Raw genomic sequence first — 15,732 nt, forward strand, 5'->3', positions numbered from 1 at the left:
GATTTTTTCAGATTTGTTATGTTTTCTGACGAGGCTATATTTCGCAGTGATGGCGAATTAAATAGGCACAATAGTCACTACTGGTTACCTGTAAATCCCCACTAGTACAGGGCTATTGACCATCAAAACCGATGGAGTTTAATGGTGTGGTGTGGGATCATTAATGGTTACCTGATTGGGCCATATTTCTTGGGTCAAAATGTTAACCAGAATAGCTATTTGACATTGCTCAGAGATCGACTGCTAGAGCTTTTAGGGGATGTTGACTTGGAAAAGAGAAGAAGAATGTGGTTTCAACAGGATGGTGCAGGTCCCCACTTTGCGCGAACAGTGCGTACATTTTTGAATGAAAATTATAATGGAAGATGGATTGGTCGCGAAGGTCCAATTAACTGGCCATCAAACTGCCTCCGATAGGCCTTACTCTTAACCAGGACACAGCCGACGGGCATGCAAAAACCCAAGACGATTATTCTACTCCTACTGCCGAAAAGACGGGGTTTTCTCTATGAAATGTCCGTGTAAGAAACCGGAAAACAAAAAAAAAGGAGGGATCACTAGGGAGTGCGACCCCTCCTCTAAATTAAAGGATGGACGGACGGCCATTGCAGTAAAAATAGGTGAACGGAGAGTAACAGCCCTCATAGACTTGGGTGCCGCATCTTCCTTTCTAACGAAGGCATCGCAAGTCACTGCCGCAGACTAAAATGGCCTACAAACCCGGAACACCTGGCTGCAAGAATGGCGAAAGGCAAAGAAATAGATATCAACAGTAATACGGAAGCAGTCGTAGAAGTCATGGAGCGGAAAGTCAACAACTCCTTCTTCATTTTAGCGTCCATGCTTCGCGAGATAATTCTGGGATTCTACATCCTATTAAAAATTCGGTACAAAGCATCCCTTTTCGGCCACCACATCAATCCAGTCACACCACCGCCATCCCAGACATTCCTTATTTCACAAAATTGTGAAATATGTTGCCGTGGAGGCGTCAGAGCAAACAACCCGGAATAATCGAGAATCCTAGAGAAATTTCTCAAAACCGAACTACGAAAATTTGAGAACGTGACAGGATGCACTTCACTATTAAAACATCATATCAAATTAATAGATCCTACATTAATCAAATAAAGCTACTGGCTGCACAATCCAGCTATGCAGAAGATTATCAATGACGAAGTGGATAAGGGACTAAAAGAAGATGTCATGAAGCAATCCGACAGCGCGTGGAGTTCACCTGTCGTCATAGCCCGAAAAAAGAACGGTGACCCACGATTTTGCGCAAACTTCAAAAAGGTCAACGAAGCATGTGAAAAAGACGCCTACCCTCTCCCACAAATAAACGCTACGATCGATAAACTACGAGAAGCAAGATACTTATCTACAATCGATCTCAAAAACGGCTACTAGCAGGTGGAACTCACCAAAGAAAGTAAACCGATAACAGCTTTTCTCGCACCGGGATGAGGACTACTCCGATTCCGTGTCCTTCCATTCGACCTTCACTCAGCCCCAACTACATTTTAGAAGTTACTAAGCCTAGTCATTGGACCATAACTGGAGCCCTACGCTTTTGCCTACCTCGACGACATCGTCATCGCAAGCGATACTTTCGAAAACCATCTCAAACATCTAAGCGAAGTATTCCGCCGCCTAAGGGAAGCCAATTTACAAATAAATCTCCAAAAATGCAAATTCTGCGTGGAATCTCTCATCTACTTCGGTCACGTTATCGACAAAGACGGCATTTACACCGACCCAGAAAAAATCCGTGCCATTACTGACATGCCAGTACCAACGAACCGACGAGCCCTCCGCCGCTTTCTGGGCATGATAAAGTAGTACTGAAGATTTATACCAAACGCTGCAATACTGACCGCTCCACTTAACGATCTTCTATCACATTCCCGCCGATGGCAACAAGGAGAGGACCAAAACAGGGCTTTCGAAAAACTAAAAAACTCCTAGTACCGACACCTATACTTGCATGCCCCGACTTTGAGAAACCGTTTATCCTTCAAACCGATGCCAGCACCACTGGATTAGGCGCAGTGTTAACCCAAGAAATAGACGGTGCAGAAAGAGTAATAGCCTACGTAAGCCGATCCCTCAACAAAGCCGGAAGAAACTACATGGTCACGGAACTAGAACGTCTGGCAGTAGTATGGGGTATTCAAAAACTACGAAGTTACGTAAAAGGATACCGCTTCACGATAATCACTGACCACCAAGCACTGCAGTGATTTCATAAGATCGACAATCCCTCTGGCAGACTAGCCCGATGGGCACTCGAGCTTCAGCAATACGACTTCGAGATCAAATACCGAAAAGGATCGGAAAACGTAATCGCAGACATGCTATCGAGGCTGAAAATACCGGTCGATACAATCCAGACATCGTGCCGATGGTATAGGAAACTTCTCGACCAACTAAAAACAAAACCGACAGAGCTCCCAGACTACACAATCATCAACGATAAGGTATACAGACGCATAATAAGCAGGCTGGACTTTAACAACACTACCGAAAACGATGACTGGAAACTCCGCGTTCCGACTAACTGCAGGATACAAATCTTACAAGAAAATCACGACCATCCAACAGCATGCCACCTGGGGATAGAAAAACCGTCAACCGACTCGCCCAGTGGTACTACTAACCAGGGATGTTCCAAAAAACGCAATATACGTAAGAAACTGTCCAACCTGTCAGCAGTGCAAAGCAGAACAACGGCGAAAACCAGGCCTAATGCAACCACACATCCCTGATGCTCCTTGGCAGACCATCATTGTCATTATAATCGGACCCCTTCCGCGATCCTCAAACGGTAACTCCGTTTAAGGCGTTTGACCAGCGACAACGGAAAACAGTTCATAAGCAAAGAACTTACCAACTGCTAAAAATCTACGGGATAAAACACTGATAACGCCACCATACACACCGCAATGTAACCTAGTCGAGAGGACAAACAGAGTTCTGAAAACAATGATAGCACAATTTTCAAAAAAGAAACACAACCAGTGGGACAAGTATATCAATGAATTAACCTTCGCCTTCAACTCCGCCATCTCAAAATCAACCGGATTCTCTCTAGCCTACCTGAACTACGGACGAGAACTAACACTTCAAGAAGTCTCAATGAATCACGTCCAAACGACTTGTGAACAGACCCCCGTTTGGAATGACTACAAGAAGCATGCGAGTTCGTAAAAACGAATCTTATACAAGCCTTCCAGAAGCAAACAAAATATTACAATCTACGACGACAAGCCTGGAAGCTCACGATCGAATCGTTCGTACACAAAGAAAGAAAAAAACGTTGAATCTACTAAAGCGACTTCAGTAAACCTACAGAAGGCGCCTCTTCAATCAATGCTAATACAGACTAGTAAAATCTACTGAATTGTTAGTTTCGGGTGACTGAAGCATCGCTTAGGTTAAAATTACTCTTCGCGCTTAAGTAGATATTATTGTTCAGAATAAAGAAGCAGCTGTGTTTCGGAATAATTTATGAAAATTTATATTTGTGACAATTCAAAGATAGTATAATGGGCGAATTTACAAGGATTATTTTCAAGACATGGAATTTTGATCAATTCATTGAAAGATTTGAAAGTAAGTACGCATAATAATATATTTAATCTTCAATTTTGCGATTAGACGACGATTAATTATCCATAGATCAAGCGATTTATTAGGCATTATGTGAAAAAAAAGAGAAAATGCCCTGATGATCTAACTATTGTGAATGAATGACAATAGAAAACCAAAAGTAAGATGGGCAAGGTTTAATGTGCACACCAGCTTCTTATATAAAATAATAACCACACCTCTTTTCTGTTGAAAACTATAGAATGTAGACCACTGAAATTTCGTTTACAACTATAAAATAACCTGGTCTAATATGTTATTATTAAATATCAAAGTAGTGGTGTTTATATTCTGATTTTTAAAAAATAGGCTGGTGCGCTTGTTAGACCCTGCTATTCGTCGATTAAAATATTGCATGTGACGCCTATTCGACCACTTTTCTTTAAAACTATGGCATGTAGACTACTGAAATTTTTTATACAACTGTAAATTAAGCTGGTCTAACATACTATAAGTGCATCTCTAGTATGAATTCTCAAATAAGATCTCACGTGAGATTTTTTAGGGGTTTTAATGCAGTTGAATTTATATTATTGTTTTACAAAAAATGTTGTTGCTCTATTAAACCTTTTTCTGTCGATATTTGGAATTTTTAATATGTCAGACATTAAACCAGTTTTATTATAATCAATGGTAGAGAAATCTCTAAATTATCTTATACAGCTTTAAAATAACTTGTTTTGATATATAAGGAATAACAATTAATATATATTTCTTCGTTTTATTATCTGGTTTAAAATAATTCTATCCTTCATTAAGTACGTTTTTTATTGCAATGAATTATTGAACATTGTTCTTCACAATCTTATATCTTCAGAATAAACTGACATAAAAAGATAACTTATTTTTTTGCTAATATAATTCATTCGTTCGTTAAGATTTTTAAAATGATTCTGTTTCAAAAAACTTTTAATTGTTGACTGTGGCCGGAGTGGACAAAGAGCTTTTCGAAAGTATTGATAATGATTTTCTTAACAAACTATTTAGCAACGAAGAATGTGGTTTTAGAAGAAAGTTTAAGATTCGCTTTGATGAATAGAAAAAAGATCCTTTATCCTTTGCTTTGAGCAACCCTAATAATGTCGAAGCTTCACAAACTTCTAACACTATCGCTAACTCACACTCATATAGTACAAATGTTGCGCATGAAATTGATGTTCTAAATGTTGCACATGAAGTTAATGTTGTTAATGTTACTGGAAGTACAGTTGGTGTGATCGTATTAGTTTGTCAGTATTTATTTATTTATATGTATAAATATATTTGTGTATGTTTAATTATTTATGATTGATTTCTAATATAATTTCAATAATAACTGAAAGGAAAATGAGTGTCGCAGAGTTATTAAAAAAAAAGTAAAGGGTAGGATAGTGGCAGAAAATTTCAAGATTAATTAAATCGTAGACATGCACCTATTAACCGATTTAGTTATAGAGCATGAGTTTGAAACTACAGAAACGAGCTATATGTTTTTAAACATACAGGGTGGGCCATTTTAATCAAACCAGTCTAATAACTCCTAAATTAAGCCATGAACAGAAAAATTGTTCAGATGAAAGTTGTCCAGGATCAAGGGGGACATCTTTTTGTGCAATTAGTTTTGACCTTGAACTCAAATTTCAAGGTCATTTGAAGGTCAAATTTTTTTTTTTTTTAAATAGGAACCCCTATTTTTGATAGCAGATTCGGAAATAACAGGAAATTTTACATCCGAAACGGTATTTCAAAATTTTTTTCATGACCTTCACAAGGTCATTTCAAGGTCAAATGTTAAGAAATACTGTAATTGCTATTTAATCGCATTTTCTGATAGAATAATCGTAGTTAATGTACTTTTATGATGAATATTCAAACCCAATGTGACAATGACCATGAAAATATTTACCTTGAAAACAAAATAATTCCCTAATTTCAGCGCTACCCAGGAACAATGACGTGGGCGTATTAGGATTATGTTACCTTTGGGGTGCTTTTTTAACGTGAGTCCCCTTGCCTCTCACTAGGATGCTTGTTTAACATTCGTTAACAAATTTTTAGTGGTCATAAGTAAATTTTGAAGTAAAGATGATAATTTTAAATATCTGAGTTCAAAATGGGAGTGGGAAATGGAACGTTAAAAATCAATGTTGTCGATTCATTCACGGTCGAAGCAGGGTCAAGTAAAAGTTTAACGTTTCAAAAGCGTAAAAAATGGTTAAACAATAAAGGTAGGATGTTAAAAAATAGATTATTTAAGATAAAATATTAAACAGCATTTTGCTTTTGTAATATTAAAAAAAATTTTTAATAATTGTATTTGCCAAAGTGCATCATATCCAGTTTAGATGTTTTTTTTTAAGTTGAATTTCTTTAATCTAATATTAATTGTAACGATTGTTCTCACGCTGTCTTCAATTTAAATCACAATGTCTTAACGTAAGAAAATAAGAAGTTACAAATTTGATTTAAAAATTATACAGTTTGAAAATTCCTCCTTTTTTTGTTGTCACTTTCTTATTTTGGTTTAGTTTCAATTTCAATAAAGAGTGAATGTAAATAAAATAGTTTTCCTTATTATAAACAAAATTTTCAACATGGGCGATTTTATCAATCCAATGAAATTGTTAATATGATAATGATCTTAGGCGAAACCCAAAACAATGCCAGAGCCGCGGTGCTACTCTACGCTGAATGCTTTCCTCTAAGAAGGCGTCCTACTCACGCCACATTACTCAGATTACTTCGAAGAGCTCGTTATGGACATCTTCGTCATCAACGCAGTCACCACGAATACAACGAAAATGATCCTAATGTTATAGCCGCCTTAGCAGCTGTTCATCTCAATCCACAAATTAGTAGTCGACAAATTGAAAGAGAAATCGGTATACCACGAAGAACAGCATTGAGAATTCTCAATAATCTCCACTATCACGATTACCACATAAGATTAGTTCATGAGCTGAGGCCACGCCATTTTCTAATGCGTATTAACTTTTGCCAGTGGGCTTTAGGAGTTTTACGAAATGATCCAGATTTTTTCAGATTTGTTATGTTTTCTGACGAGGCTATATTTCGCAGTGATGGCGAATTAAATAGGCACAATAGTCACTACTGGTTACCTGTAAATCCCCACTAGTACAGGGCTATTGACCATCAAAACCGATGGAGTTTAATGGTGTGGTGTGGGATCATTAATGGTTACCTGATTGGGCCATATTTCTTGGGTCAAAATGTTAACCAGAATAGCTATTTGACATTGCTCAGAGATCGACTGCTAGAGCTTTTAGGGGATGTTGACTTGGAAAAGAGAAGAAGAATGTGGTTTCAACAGGATGGTGCAGGTCCCCACTTTGCGCGAACAGTGCGTACATTTTTGAATGAAAATTATAATGGAAGATGGATTGGTCGCGAAGGTCCAATTAACTGGCCATCAAACTCACCAGACATGACATCTCCTGATTTTTACTTGTGGGGCTATCTAAAAAATATTTGTTTTGCACAGCAGCCAACGACTAGAAATGACATGATGGACCGCATTCGCAGAGCTTGTGCAGCGATCCCAAGAGAAGTTTTGCTCAGGACGTTACAGCATTTTCAAAGGAGGTTAAATTTGTGTCTTCAAGCAAATGGAAGAAATTTTGAGCATTTATTATAAAATAGTAAAGTGAGAGGCAAGGGGACTCACGATAAACAAGAACCCCAGTGAGAGGCAAGGGGACTCACGATAAACAAGCACCCCAAAGGGAACATAATCCTAATACGTCCACGTCGTTGCTCCTGGGTAGAGCTGAAATTAGGGAATTATTTTGTTTTCAAGGTAAATATTTTCATGGTCATTGTCACATTGGGTTTGAATATTCATCATAAAAGTACATTAACTACGATTATTCTATCAGAAAATGCGATTAAATAGCAATTACAGTATTTCTTAACATTTGACCTTGAAATGACCTTGTGAAGGTCATGAAAAAAATTTTGAAATACCGTTTCGGATGTAAAATTTCCTGTTATTTCCGAATCTGCTATCAAAAATAGGGGTTCCTATTTAAAAAAAAAAAAAATTTGACCTTCAAATGACCTTGAAATTTGAGTTCAAGGTCAAAACTAATTGCACAAAAAGATGTCCCCCTTGATCCTGGACAACTTTCATCTGAACAATTTTTCTGTTCATGGCTTAATTTAGGAGTTATTAGACTGGTTTGATTAAAATGACCCACCCTGTATATAATACATTTTACTTATATGTTGTCACGTACGCACACTAGCGTATAGTGATAATGTATATAATAATAACAATAATTAATTGAACATTTATATCTTATTTGCAGTACAAAAAGAGAAAGATTTCTGGAACTTGCAAAAGAGTGCACCCAGATTTTCAAGCCAGCAAAGAAGACTGTAGAAGAATACAGCTTAACCTTTTATAGTCCATTTCGCAAAGGAAAGAAAAATAAAGTCTTTCATACAAATGGGTGTCTGTATACAAAATATTTAAATCTTCGTCGGAAAATTGCATCAGTCAAGTTAATCACTAAAGACGATTTATCGCCAAATGGTATTATATACTACAACTTTGTTTTTTTAAATATCACACAAATTTTTCGTTATACAACTCAGTTTATTTTATAGATATTCAGATAGACCTTGTGGAGAAAGACGAAGAGTGGCTCCAAAACAATAGTGAGCCAAAAGATGAAGTCATAGAAAAGTGGAAGAACACGTTTACGAATAGAATCTATTGTAAAAAAGTTGCATAGTATTTTGCGCTAAAACTCCAGTTTTGGACATTTGCTTGTAAATTTTTTGAAGAGTTATTACTTACGTTTAATGTTTTATGTTTTGCCTCATTTTAATTTTTTTTTAAATATGGCTTAACCATAAAAGTCACTTTCTTGACTTGAAAAGCGGGAATAAAGTAGCTTATTATCACCTAATATTTTGTTAGTTATCTAGTGACTTTGACAAACATTACTTGGACATAAGTTTATAGATACTTGGGACGAAGTAGCAGAAAATATCATCAAGTATGCTTGGACTCAATAATATTATATTGTGTACCAAGGGCGTAAAGTGGGCTTTTTTAGGCCGAGTGTGGATTTTGCAGTACAAGTCAAGGCGAGTAAGCCCGTGCCGAAGGCGAGGGCGTTTACGAGCCGCAGACGAGTACTGCAAAATCCACGAGGCCAAAAAGCCCACTTAGCCCTTCGTGCACACCATATTTTATGTAACGCGCGGACGTATTTTCGCGTTTTTTCGTACGTGTTAAGAGGGACTGATGTGACTATTTTTTGACACGGCAACCTTGCTCTTGTCTTGTTCAAACATTATATAAAATAAATAAATAATGCAAAATTATCAAAATCAACTTTTTTTTACAAAAAAAAAAAATTTTTCGGGCAATAAAGACTTTTTAGCGGGCAATAAAGGCCATTATTGCCCGCTAAAATAACTTTTTTGCCCGCCGGTCAAAAAAGAGTCACTTTAGTCCCTATTAATAGGTACGAAAAACGAGAAAATCGTTCGCGTGTTACATAAAAATTATTACAAGAAGACGACGAATTACAATATAGAGCCAAGATAACGCAATCAACGCTATCATGCCCTTATAACTTTTCATAAAAAAGTTATCAATATTAAAATATATAACATCTAGATTAATTATTTCCTATCAACATCTTTAGTTTTCTTTTATAATAGAGTTTACTTATTGGTAGGTCTTAGAGATCATTCGGTAGAGTGTTAAATACACTCACAGCCACGTAATAGCTGCTTTTTTTGCTTACTGTTTTATCAATTTTAGGCAATGGCAGATTCTTGTTTCGTGTCTTATTTGTACTTTATATATATATATATATATATATATATATATATATATATATATATATATATATATATATATATATATATATATATATATATATATATATATATATATATATATATATATATATCTGTCTCGTTATAATGATATACTATACACTCTAGTTGGAACATTTGCCTTACAGGTAGAGGTTGGTTCTGTGTTATATAACAGTTTTTATTTATAATTCAAAGTATTTTCTTCTGTATACCTTGAATTAAATTTAAATAATTGTTATAAGCCCCACCCCATGCAATTATACCATAGTTTGTAATACTTTGAAAGAAGGCATAATATAAAATAAAAATAAAGATTAAATATCTTGATTTTATAATATAATTTATGTGCTTATCCCACTTCTTGTAATAGTCGATTATTAATCCTAAATATCTGTTACTGTCTACCCTATTTATTACATTATCACCAATTTTGATGTTTAAGGTGGTAGGCACACTATCACAGTAATTTCCATATGCAATATATACGGTTTTGTTTACATTAAGCGATAATTTATTTAGGTTTTGCCATATTGCCACCTTACGAAGATATTCATTTAATCTTTCTTGTGCAGCTGTCCACGAGTTACCACATGAAATGATAACTGTATCATCTGCGTAAGATAATATAGTTTCATTTTGCATATATATCAATAGGTCATTAACATATGTATAATATGAAAAATAAAGAGCCAAGTATGGTTTCTTGTGGAACCCCTATCGTAATTTCTTTGTACTCACTCCTGCAGTTACTTATTTTTACACATTGTTTCCTATCAGATAGACAGCTAATCAGTAATTTTAATGCTTCTACTCTTACACCGTATCCTTCTAATTTGTCTAGCAGTATACTGTGATCTACAGTATCGAAGGCTATAGCCAGATCTAAGAAGGCTGTTATAATCGGTTTACTTTTATCTAGGTTTCTATATATAATATTTTTTAGGCAGTTAAGAGCGTCTTTCGTTCCTCTCTTTCTTATAAAGCCAAATTGTTTATCAGATATTATTTTGTGTTTCATGATAAAATTATGAAGTCTATTGTATATGATTTTTTCAAATACTTTGGCAATGTTAGAAGTTAGCGATATTGGTCTATAATTATTAATACGACTATTGTCTTCCGATTTATATATAGGTACAATATCCGCTTGTTTTAGTGCATTTGGCCAGATTGATTGCTGTATGCTTAGATTAAATATATACTCTAATGGTCTTAATATATGTTTAGATAAAGTTTTGATAGTTATTGCACTAATATTATCTACCCCACCAGCCTTCTTTTTCATTGCAATAATTACACCGGCACACAAAATAAAAAAAGTTGTCTGCGCGAAAAATCAGACCTATCTATCTTTATGTTTTTCGGGTCACTGAATTCGAATATAAGGTCAGTTAGGCCCCATCACGTCAGGGTCAAGGTCAGTTGGAGGTCAAATTAAGAAGAAAAGGTTTAAAAAAATTAAAATGCCATATATTTATGTTTTTTTGGTCGCTGAATCTGAATCCGGAATCAGTTTGGCCCCATCTCGTCAGGTTCAAGGTGAGTTCAAGGTCAAACTGAGAAGAAACAGTTTAAACCGATTAAAATGTCATATAAAAACTTTCCAAAAATGGAAAAAGATACCGAAAAATTGTAAAAAATCTTATTTAATCACATAATATCTTCCTTGTGTACAGAGAAAAGTTGCTTTCGTTTATATTTTTTTTATTATTTTGCTTTTTTTTTACTAGCTTAGTAACTCTCGATGTCTTTCTTTACTCCTTTTTTCTCTTGTAACGAACTCTTTTTACTTCAAATGACCTATGCAATGGGTTTCTTTTTCTCTTTTTGTTATTTGTTTTAATGTCTCTCTTCAGTGTCCAGCAAAAATCTGCCATCATGTTGACATTCCATCTTCCTTGGTATCGATTCTCCATTACACTTATATCTTGATGAAATCGTTCTCCCTGTTCTTCACTGACATCTCCTAGATTAAGAGGGAAGTAATCAAGATGGGAATGTAAGAAATGCATTTTATAACTCATCAAGCAACCCAAATTTTTGAAATTCTCCAACATTTGTTCAACTAGTTCCTGATAGTTCTCACTCTTTTTATTTCCTAAAAAGTTCTCACGAACAGTTTTAAAACTTTGCCAAGCAGCTTTTTCTGTGTCGTTTATTTTTGTGATAAATGTTTCGTCTTCAAATAGAGTACGAATTTGAGGACCATCAAAAATACCTTCTTTTAATTTAGCATCACTTATTGCGGGAAACTTTTCTCCCAAATACTGGAAACAATTGCCATCTTTATCCAGAGCTTTGACGAACTGCTTCATGAGGCCAAGTTTGATATGAAGTGGTGGTAGCAGATAGTTTGATGGGTCAATCAATGGCGTACGTATAATGTTCCTCGATTCTGGTTCAAAATGTGTTCTAGTTGGCCATACTTTCTTAACGTAGTGATTTACCCTGTCTCTACTATCCCATAAACACAAGAAGCAGGGATTTTTAGTAAAACCTGATTGTTGTCCTAAGATCATGGTTGCAATTTTAAGATCACCACAAATTTTCCATTGATGTTCCAAGTACTTTATTTTTTCCAATACAATTTCTAAATTTTCATAAGTCTCTTTCAGCTTAGTCGAGTAAGCTATGGGAATGGATGCAAACCTGTTTCCGTTATGAAGCAGAACAGCTTTCAGACTTCGTTTTGACGAATCAATAAAAAAGTCTCCATTCCTCGTCTTTATACGTATTCGGTTTTATTGCATCGACTAAACCTTTAACATCTATACAATATACCAACGAATTCTCTTCATCGTTCGTAAAAAAATTCTTTTTCTCTATCTCGATAAAAAGAGGCCGTTGTTCCTTTTGCTAACAGATTTTTCGTTTTAAGAACTGACGCTAGATATTCTCCTCCATCTTTAGGTAATCCTAAATTTCGAATAAGATCACTTAACTCTTCTTGGTTAAAGGTTTCTGGAGCTTTCCTTGTACTAGCTGGCAGGTATTCTTCGTTTGAGGATTCTTCGTCAGATTCTTCTTCAACCTCAGAACCTTCTTCGTCACAGGACTGATCAACTTGCATTTCTTCTACTTCGCCTGAGCGGTCCACATCCATGGGTTCGATACTAACATTTTTATCCCTGACTTCTATTCTCACAGGTTTTACTACTGAAGAAACGTCTGCGTATACAATTTTAGATTTAGTAGCCGTGTTAAAACCTTTGGTATTAGCCATACAAAAATAGCAGTCATTTTGAAACGTTGGAGAAGACCATATCATTGGTTATGTAAATTTCAAGTTTCTTTCTGTTTTATCTCTTTCCCAGCGTGTTACCATCGTATAACATCTACTACAAACTTTTTGTGGCACCCAGTTTACATTTTGATTGGCTACTTCAATACCAACCCCGCTGGGAAAAAACATAAATGTATGGCATTTTTATTTCTTTTAACCATTTCTTCTCAGTTTGACCTTGAACTGACCTTGAACCTGACGAGATGGGGCCAAACTGATTCCGGATTTGGATTCAGCGACCAAATAAACATAAATATATGGCATTTTAATTTTTTTAAACCTTTGCTTCTTAATTTGACCTCCAACTGACCTTGATCCTGACGTCATGGGGCCTAACTGAACTTATATTCGAATTCAGCGACCCGAAAAACATAAAGATAGATAGGTCTGATTTCTCGCGCAGACAACTTTTTTTATTTTGTGTGCCGGTATTATATTTTGAATTTTGAATTTTATACATATTAGTTAGATTAATATTTTAAATTTGATTGCTTAAATTTATTCCTACATTACAGTAATATTCATTCATAGTGTTCGCAATAGTCTTATCCTCAATTTTCTGATCATTAACTATTATACTATCAAGTGATTCTCCTTGTTTCTTTTTTTTCTTATCATTTATTATGCTCCAAAGCTGTTTTGAATTATCACTTCATTTTTTAATAGCATTATATTCGTATTTATACTTAGCATCTTTAATTACCTTACTTAAAATTTTTTCATAATTTTTATAGTTCATTTTCAGTTTCATATTTGTTGGATTCTTTTTCCATATGTTATATAACATCTCTTTAGTTTTACAGGATATTATTATTGCTTCGGTAATCCATTTTTTCTTTGGAACTGAATCTTTTTTTTTATTCGAATATTTTCTATCAGTTGCTTTTTCAACACAGCTTTGGATCATACTTATTAATTCGTTTATAGCTTGATTAGGATCGTTTATTTGTAACAATGAGTCCCACTCAACTCTTTTTGCAATATTTATTAACTTGCCATAGTTAATGCAGGTTTTTTGAATTTGTTAATACTTATGAAGAGTGGGTAATGATCATTGAACTGAATATTTAACTTAAAAGACTTCAACTCAATATTTCTTACTTTGACGAAACAATTGTCTATACACGTACCATTCTCACTGTTCTGAGATGGTCTTGTGATTCCTCTAAAAAATGGAGTATATTCATTTTCAAAAAAATTATTTAGAAATTCTTGAGCAATTGTCTTTTCAGCTAAACCCATTTTATCATAATTTATATCCCTTATATCAATATTAGAATCCCCAAAAATACATTGATTTTCTATATTAACCTGTTTAGACAGAAATTTTCTCACGGAATTAGTAAATTCAGATTTCGATATATCATGACACCTGTACATAGCAGAGATCCTGATTGCCTTACCTGACTCTAGAAAAGTATCAGAACTTACAACACTCAATCTGTCAATTACTTCTATTTTAGTTATTTTCTGTATATTCTTTTATATATATATATATATATATATATATATATATATATATATATATATATATATATATATATATATAACATGATTCCACTAGCACTATTAATTTTACTATCATTTTAATAGCTTTTATAGCCTTGTAATTGATAGTATTCAGGATATTATAAGATCCATGTTTCCGAACATATTATAATAATTAGTATTCTAATTTCTTGTAATTCGCTTTTAGACTTCTTATATTTACACACAAAATTAAGTTCTTTATCTTCGTGATACTCTTGTTGAGTGATCTGATGTTCTCTGCATCACGTTCTATGTTGTATATATCTTCAAAGTAGAATTCTTGGGCCATTAGTTAATCCTTATTTCTTAATCTATTTGCTATATGCGTGTTAACTGAGTTAAGTGATTTAGAAGACATCCCAGATGCTCGCATAGCTATATAGACTTGCTTGAAGTATTTTCTGCCATACCGACTTATCTCGGTATTACAGATCGTATCGTATAATTAGTATGGTCAATGAACTTGCTGTTGCCATATGCTCAGTATTATATTGAGTTTTATACTTATTATTGCTGAAGATACAATTAGGACAATTTAATTTATTACCCGTACAATCTGTAGTCTTATAATTACCTGCGCATTTTTAACATGTGTGATTATTTGTGCACTTATAGCCATTATGCCTATATCTATCACAATTAAAACATGGTTTAATGTTGCAATAGCCATCCTATTTTTATTATCTCTTACATGTTGGTACAGTACATACAAAATTCCTTTCATTTATGTAATCTTCAATTTCTTATTGTCTAGGGTTTCAAAATTATTTATTCTAACTACTTTTATTACCTTTGGATTCTCTATTTTTTTTTCTTTTATAACATCACCACTTTCATCAAGCTTTTTCTTAAATACATTATATGCTTTGCTTGCATTTTCTTCTGTTAAACAATCTACTATTATTTCACTCCATTTCTTGATAAGTTGTATACTCTTAACTTTAATATGATAGTGTGCAACCATATCATTTATCTTGTTAGTAGAAAATTCTTTAGTATCTTTATTTTTAACTATAATTTTTGGGGTTTGTTTTGGCTTGTTATTAGGCATGGCACTCGAAATTACTTAACTATCGGTTTTGTTTTTTGAGATATTTATTTCACTTTACTGCTTATCAAGTAATTCTCTCAATAAGTTATTTTTCTCTTTCAGTTCTTTATTTAATTCTTTTAATAGGGCATTTTCACACTTCAAATTACTGTCTATTTTGATACTATTCTCATCATCATTATCACTATCAGCTTCAGACACACTTAATTGATCACTTGTTCTAAGTTTGTGTGCTAATTTAATATGAACAATGATTATTTTAGCTTCATTATTCAGCACATTCGTATTCACTTTTGAGGTTAGGTCTACTTGGTTATGTTCCGGACATAATCCTAGAACTCCACTAATTTTTACTGCCCTGTGTATTTTAGCAAAATTA

At 34.2% G+C, this 15,732-nt stretch overlaps 1 protein-coding gene across 1 annotated transcript in view; it reads left to right on the plus strand.

Moving 5' to 3' along the window:
• The first annotated feature begins 2,985 nt into the window (after positions 1–2,985).
• The window catches only part of LOC116417797 (protein scarlet), a 129,922-nt gene continuing 117,175 nt past the window's right edge, over positions 2,986–15,732 (plus strand). Inside the window, exon 1 of the mRNA XM_032602132.1 lies at positions 2,986–3,198. Coding sequence (XP_032458023.1) covers positions 2,986–3,198 — 213 coding nt within the window. The remainder of the gene's footprint in view (positions 3,199–15,732) is intronic.

The sequence above is a fragment of the Nasonia vitripennis genome, assembly GCF_009193385.2.
Source record: "Nasonia vitripennis strain AsymCx chromosome 5 unlocalized genomic scaffold, Nvit_psr_1.1 chr5_random0002, whole genome shotgun sequence".
Taxonomy (NCBI): Eukaryota; Metazoa; Arthropoda; class Insecta; order Hymenoptera; family Pteromalidae; genus Nasonia; species Nasonia vitripennis.